Raw genomic sequence first — 7,279 nt, forward strand, 5'->3', positions numbered from 1 at the left:
CTAGGCCCCACTCTGACAAGGGCGAAAATTCTTTTACAGCGAATGTGGAGGGATAAGCTCGCGTGGGATGAAAGCTTGCCCCATTCACTGGATACGGCCTGGTCTACGTTTTGTGAAGATTTCGTCAACATTCAACATTCGTCATTTCCGCGCTATGTATTACAGCCTGGAGCCGCGCTTGAAATTCATGCGTTTTGCGACGCTAGCCTTGAAGCATATGGCGCTTGTGTATATGCTCGCTCAACTAAGGATAACAACGTCCAATTACAGTTGCTATGTTCAAAGGCACGCGTTGCTCCACTGAAAACTCTGACTGTGCCCAAGTTGGAACTCAGCGCTGCCGCTCTGCTTGCGCAGTTAGTTGGTGAGATAGCCAAGATGAAGGTTTTTGACTGCCGCTTCTATTGTTGGTCAGATTCGCCGATCGTTCTATCATGGCTGCAGGAAGAATCTTCAAAATTTAACGTTTTCGTCGCTAATCGAATATGTGCTATACAGGAGCTTACACAGGGGATGACTTGGCACTATGTTCCTACAGCCATGAACCCAGCAGACATCCTATCCAAAGGGGCCGCACCAAGAGAGCTCTTGCAATCAGCTCTTTGGATGCACGGTCCAATATTCTTGCACAAAGCAGAAATCAGCTGGCCTGAATTTCGCGAACCACAAACCAAGCTTTTGGAAACTCGTCAAAAGGTATTACTCACATCAAATGATCGACCCGACGTATCTCTTTCATTTAAGTACATCAACTCGTTTGGCAAAATGCAGCGTATTTTTGGTTACGTAAGCAAATTTATCAATATAAAAAAATTGCCAAGGACGTCGCAGCTCACGTCTCGGGACATTCATCATGGGGTTCAGTTGTTAATTCGCATCGTTCAGAGAGCGCAGCTTTGGTCAGATTACGTCGCTCTGAAAAATAAGAGGTGTGTCTCATCATCTAGCAGCATCTCTTCATTATCACCATTTTTAGATGACATCGGTCTGATTCGAGTTGGCGGTCGCCTGAGGCATTCAACTATTGGCTTTGAAGCGCGTCACCCGTGTATTCTACCAAAGAATCATCCGCTGACGTTCTCCATAATTGCACATTTTCATCACAAGCATCATCATGTAGGGCCGCAGTCATTACTTGCAGCCATTCGCTTGCAATACTGGCCCATAGGTGGCAGAAAAACTGTCGCCCACGCCCTCGGTAAATGCATTATATGTTGTAAATCGAGACCGCGACTCGTCTAGCACATCATGGCTGACTTGCCTAAGGATCGCATTGCGGCCTCACGCGCCTTTATTGTCACTGGTGTAGACTATTGTGGGCCGTTCTATTATAAGCCAGAAATGCGTAACAAGTCCCCTCAAAAATGTTACGTTAGCGTTTTTATCTGCTTCGCAACAAAAGCCGTCTGGATGGAGTTAGTGAAGGACTTATCGACCAGCGCCTTTATCGACGCCCAGCTGCATTTGGTCAGATAATGCAACAAACTTCGTAGGCGCAAGAAACGAGTTGAGTGATTTGCGACGCCTATTTTTAAGCGAGGAGCATCGCAGCGAGATCTATAACCACTGTCTCAACAATGGGTTTGATTGGCGATTCATCCCGCCCCGCTCGCCGCACTTCGGCGGCTTGTGGGAAGCAGCCGTAAAAACAGCTAAGCAGCACTTTTATCGTTCGGTTGGCTCTTCACTTCTTGGCTTTGACGAATTGCGCACTCTGGTATGTCAAATCGCTGCTGTTATTAATTCTCGTCCTCTTGTACCACTTTCAGAAAATCCAGCGGATTTAGACGTATTGACGCCAGGGCATTTCCTGATTGGTGGTCCACTAATAGCTCTACCTGAACCTGACCTGAGACATTTAAATTGTAATCGTCTTGACCGATGGCAGCGCGCAACTCACGTGCACCAAATTTTCTGGAATCGGTGGAGTCGAGAATATCTCACTCTCCTCCAGCAACGAGCGAAGTGGCGCACACCTCAGGCCAGCATTCAAGTGAATGATATCGTATGCGTCAAGGACGAAAACTCACCGCCTCTGAAGTGGCCCCTGGCCCGTGTAATCGAGGTTATCCCTGGAGCTGATGGTGTAGTACGAGTGGCAGTTTTACGCACGTCTAGTGGAACAACCCGTCGAGCAGTGAACAAGCTGTGCGTCCTTCCAGTAAACGATACTGTTGAAAGCCCTGACCTTTCAACGCGGGGAGTATGTTCGGAGCAGCAGCCGATAATGCAATCAACATAAATCATTAGCCTCACATCGCAATATAAAGCGTTACATTTAAGCTTCAAATATTTTTATCATTTTGTTTAAACTTCTAAACATTTTGTACCACCCTAGCATAAATATTCCCAGTCCACTATTGAACATATGTACATTATTATTGTAAAACCACTCACTTTATATTCCAATTGCAAAACATATGAGCATATATGTACATGGAGGAGGGTAATTACTTGGGCTCATACATACTACTATACTGGACGAATGCAGGCGAACGGGATATGATGTGTACATAGTATGTACAACTGCTGTGGCTCTTAAGGCGGGCGTACAAGCATGTACACATATCCATAAAAAACGGTCCATATGTATATCAAATAATGAGAGCATGTAAAAAAAGAACCAGTTTAACTATGTATTACTTTTTATCGCTCGAGGCTCTTATCTGCATAGAATTAAATATCACCGTTGTAAACTCCGTAATTCCCCTTTATGCTCACTATTAAGAACAAACATTTTGTACATAATGTATACATATATACCTACACTAATAGGCTATTGCTCATGCGGAATTAAGATTTGCAATCATTCGATTTTGGCAATAGAACTGAGCAGCAGCTCAGCAGCGGCATAGGTGCATTTTATAGTTTAAGCTCACGGCAACATCATCGTTTAGAATTCGAAATCAAAAATTAAATAAAAATTAAGTTGTTTCAACAAATCAAAGGTGTTGACCTTTTTTTGTTAATTTGGAGTTTAATAGCTGCAAAAAAACGCTTTGCAGCTCAACATTTGGTGACCCCGACGTGATCGCCGTGCGTTTTTGGTGGAATTGTACTTTTCGATATTTGGGAGATTAAACTGTGTGCATAACGCTTTGTACATAATAATATACTCGTATACGCCTATAGCCGAAAATTTGAATCCGTTATTCAAGAGCACGGAACTTTGTGAAACTTGTAGCGTGATCTTGAAACAGTTAAACTGTTAGCTTACGTCTTCAGCATATTTTGTGAGCCGCTATTTCTGTTCATTTCCCACGCAACGGTTTCCAGTTGCGATTTTTCCCGAGTGTAGTACACATCACGCGCTGCCGATATAAATTCGACTTGAATCCATCATGACACTTAACCCAGCTAATGGTACTCCAGGTAGCGAAAATGCTGCTCAATCAAATGAACAGGTGGCCACAGATCGAGTTAGCTTTTTTAAGTTAAAAACAAAAGCAATATTCAACCGGCTTGAGCGAATTGCTGCCGAGATGGACAGTGATAAGCTGCACGGGATGGACGAATACGCTCTGACGGCACTACTGGACTCATTGGGGGAACTGAAGTCAAGTTTCAACGGTGCGCACACAAGCTTGGAGGAATTGGATTTCGATTCAATTTGCAGCGATCTGCCTGGTAAATTCGACTCCAATTTAGTTAACCTCAGATCCACTCTGCAGCGTGAAATTGGAAAGCGAAGTGCACCTCAGCTATGCTCCACATTCAGGGTTAACGCCAATGAGTCGCAATCAATTATAGTGAACACCTACCGATCACGCTTGCCGTTACTTACACTGCCAAAGTTCACTGGTGCCTATACTGAGTGGACAAACTTCTTCTCCATGTTCGTATCTGTCATCGACAAGGATAGCGACCTTACGCCGGTCGACAAGCTTCAACATCTACGTTCCTGCCTGAGTGGTGCAGCGCTGGATACCATACGTTCTCTAGAAATAAATGAGGCTAATTATAAAAATGCATTAGATCTTTTGCATAAGCGTTTTGATAATAAGCGTCTTATATTTCAGGCACACATCAGGGAGATCTTCGGGCTGGGCAAAGCAGATGGGTCAGTAGGCAGGCTACGGGAACTAACTGACAAAGTCACCGCTCACATACGTGCACTGCAATCGCTTGGGTCCAAGGAGCAAATATCCGACTGTATCATTGTACAACTACTAATACAGAAGTTAGACAAAGCGACTCAATCCAAATGGGAGGAGAATTCGCCGACAAACGAACTACCTTCGTGGGACCAGTTATCTACCTTTCTGGAGAAGCGCTGTAGAACGCTCGAAAACGTCGAACACGTTATGCAAACACCAGTTGGTCAAGCTGGTAAATCTGGTAAAAACGTGAGTACCAACCAAAGAAAATCATTTGTTGCTTCTGGTGGCTCAGTGGGCGGTTGCGTATTTTGTGGATCCTATGAGCATCTGATATACCATTGTCCTCGCTTTACAAATCTGTCGCCAAACCTCCGCCAAAAAGAGGTTAAACAACTCGCTCTATGTCTCAATTGTCTAAAAAAAGGTCATCAGATGCGCGACTGCAAATCGGGGTCTTGTCGTAACTGTCAATCAAAGCACCATACACTTTTGCACTTTGAGCGCTCTGCTCCAACTGCCACCAGCCCTCAAGGCTTAACTTTGAAATCCGCTACAGCCCAACCTAATGCCATGACTGCAGCCTTATCTGCCTCGTCCCAGGCCCTTACTTCTCCATCTGATGTTGTGCTTCTAGCCACTGCGGTAATTTTTGTAAAAAATCGTGCCGGCACTTTCGTACCTTGTCGTGCGCTGTTAGACTCTGGTTCACAGCTGCACTTTATCACCTCTCGTTTCACAAACCAGCTGCAGCTGCGCAAAACCAAAACCTTCGCTGGAGTATCTGGCATTGGCGACGTCAACTTTTCAACGGAGGGATACTCGGTCGATCTCGTACTGAAGTCGCGGACTTCTGATTTCTCGACGACTATTACTGCTGTTGTCGCACAAACGATCACTGAAAGTCAGCCTGGCCTTACAGTCAGCACCGTTAATTGGCGACTTCCCTCCAACATCCAGCTGGCTGATCCCAACTTCAACATACCACAGCGTATTGATCTGCTTATAGGAGCAGGACTCTTCTTCGAACTTCTCTGTGTGGGCCAAATTCAGTTGGCGCCTGGGCTGCCATTGCTTCAAAAAACTCGGTTTGGTTGGGTGCTGTCCGGTGGTGGACAACAAACGCCCAAACTCTCATCTTTCGTCGTACGTCAACGGCCATCTACTGACATTGATTGTAGTACTCGGCTAGATTATTTAGTGCGTCGTTTTTGGGAAATCGACCATGTAATTGAGCCAATCGCTAAAACAACAAAGGAAGAGCTCGACTGCGAAGAGCACTTTAGGCAAAATTATTCGCGTCTGTCTTCAGGCGAGTATTCCGTGCGTCTGCCGATGAAGAGTAGCGTGGAGTCACTAGGTGATTCGTATTTACAGGCACTACATCGCTTTCGCAGTCTTGAACGAAAACTGACTCGCAATCCACAGCTCAAGGAACAATATGTGGCATTCATTAACGAATATTTGGATCTCAACCACATGTCACTAGTCTCCAGTAAGGATGTTCATGACTGTAAGTTTTTCCTTCCACATCACTGTGTCATCAAGGATGACAGCACTACAACAAAGCTGAGAGTTGTATTTGATGGCTCTGCAGCTACAACTTCGGGCTTGTCGCTGAACGATCTGCTCATGTCAGGTCCAACAATACAACCGAAGCTTTTCAACATCCTCATTAGATTTCGATCGTTTCCCGTCGCACTTACTGGAGACATCTGCAAAATGTATAGATGCGTTCGAGTCACTGCACCAGACGACATGCTCCAGTGTATACTATGGCGTGACTCTCCACAACATGACCTACGCGTGTACAAGTTGAATACGGTGACCTATGGAACTAAGCCTGCATCATTTCTGGCTATTCGGGCCATGCATCAGCTCGCGTTTGATGAATCATCAGCATATCTCCTGGGTTCAAAGGTCGTTCTTCGAGACTTCTATGTGGATGATATGATATCTGGTGGTAATTCAGTGCGGGAAGTGCGAAACATTATGCAGCAAACAACAGGTTTCTTTCTCGACGTAATTTCCAATTACGGAAATGGTGCTCCAACAGCCCTGATGTTCTCGGCGATATTTCCCAAACAGAAAGAGAAAGCCTTCTCAAATTCGATGACGGCAGTGATATAACCAAGGCTCTGGGACTAGTCTGGGATCCGTTCAAAGACACTCTGTTGTTTTCGTTTTCGCCGATCAGATCTGGCAGAAATTCCAAACGCTCTGTATTAGCTACCATAGCTCGTTTTTACGATCCACTTGGCCTACTAGGCCCCACTCTGACAAGGGCGAAAATTCTTTTACAGCGAATGTGGAGGGATAAGCTCGCGTGGGATGAAAGCTTGCCCCATTCACTGGATACGGCCTGGTCTACGTTTTGTGAAGATTTCGTCAACATTCAACATTCGTCATTTCCGCGCTATGTATTACAGCCTGGAGCCGCGCTTGAAATTCATGCGTTTTGCGACGCTAGCCTTGAAGCATATGGCGCTTGTGTATATGCTCGCTCAACTAAGGATAACAACGTCCAATTACAGTTGCTATGTTCAAAGGCACGCGTTGCTCCACTGAAAACTCTGACTGTGCCCAAGTTGGAACTCAGCGCTGCCGCTCTGCTTGCGCAGTTAGTTGGTGAGATAGCCAAGATGAAGGTTTTTGACTGCCGCTTCTATTGTTGGTCAGATTCGCCGATCGTTCTATCATGGCTGCAGGAAGAATCTTCAAAATTTAACGTTTTCGTCGCTAATCGAATATGTGCTATACAGGAGCTTACACAGGGGATGACTTGGCACTATGTTCCTACAGCCATGAACCCAGCAGACATCCTATCCAAAGGGGCCGCACCAAGAGAGCTCTTGCAATCAGCTCTTTGGATGCACGGTCCAATATTCTTGCACAAAGCAGAAATCAGCTGGCCTGAATTTCGCGAACCACAAACCAAGCTTTTGGAAACTCGTCAAAAGGTATTACTCACATCAAATGATCGACCCGACGTATCTCTTTCATTTAAGTACATCAACTCGTTTGGCAAAATGCAGCGTATTTTTGGTTACGTAAGCAAATTTATCAATATAAAAAAATTGCCAAGGACGTCGCAGCTCACGTCTCGGGACATTCATCATGGGGTTCAGTTGTTAATTCGCATCGTTCAGAGAGCGCAGCTTTGGTCAGATTACGTCGCTCTG

General features: G+C 45.3%; 1 protein-coding gene across 1 annotated transcript; it reads left to right on the plus strand.

Annotated features, from left to right (window-relative positions):
• Positions 1-2,663: 2,663 nt before the first annotated feature.
• LOC118755939 lies at positions 2,664-7,147 on the plus strand (the record flags this gene model as incomplete). The annotated part of the gene is made up of 3 exons (XM_036490731.1): positions 2,664-3,953; positions 4,020-6,119; positions 6,527-7,147. Coding segments are annotated over exons 1-3 (3,333 nt in total), but the record flags the coding sequence as incomplete, so codon positions are not given.
• Positions 7,148-7,279: the final 132 nt, after the last annotated feature.

This window comes from Rhagoletis pomonella, unplaced genomic scaffold (genome assembly GCF_013731165.1).
Source record: "Rhagoletis pomonella isolate Grant_MI unplaced genomic scaffold, Rhpom_1.0 Rhpom_scaffold_07997, whole genome shotgun sequence".
NCBI lineage: Eukaryota > Metazoa > Arthropoda > Insecta > Diptera > Tephritidae > Rhagoletis > Rhagoletis pomonella.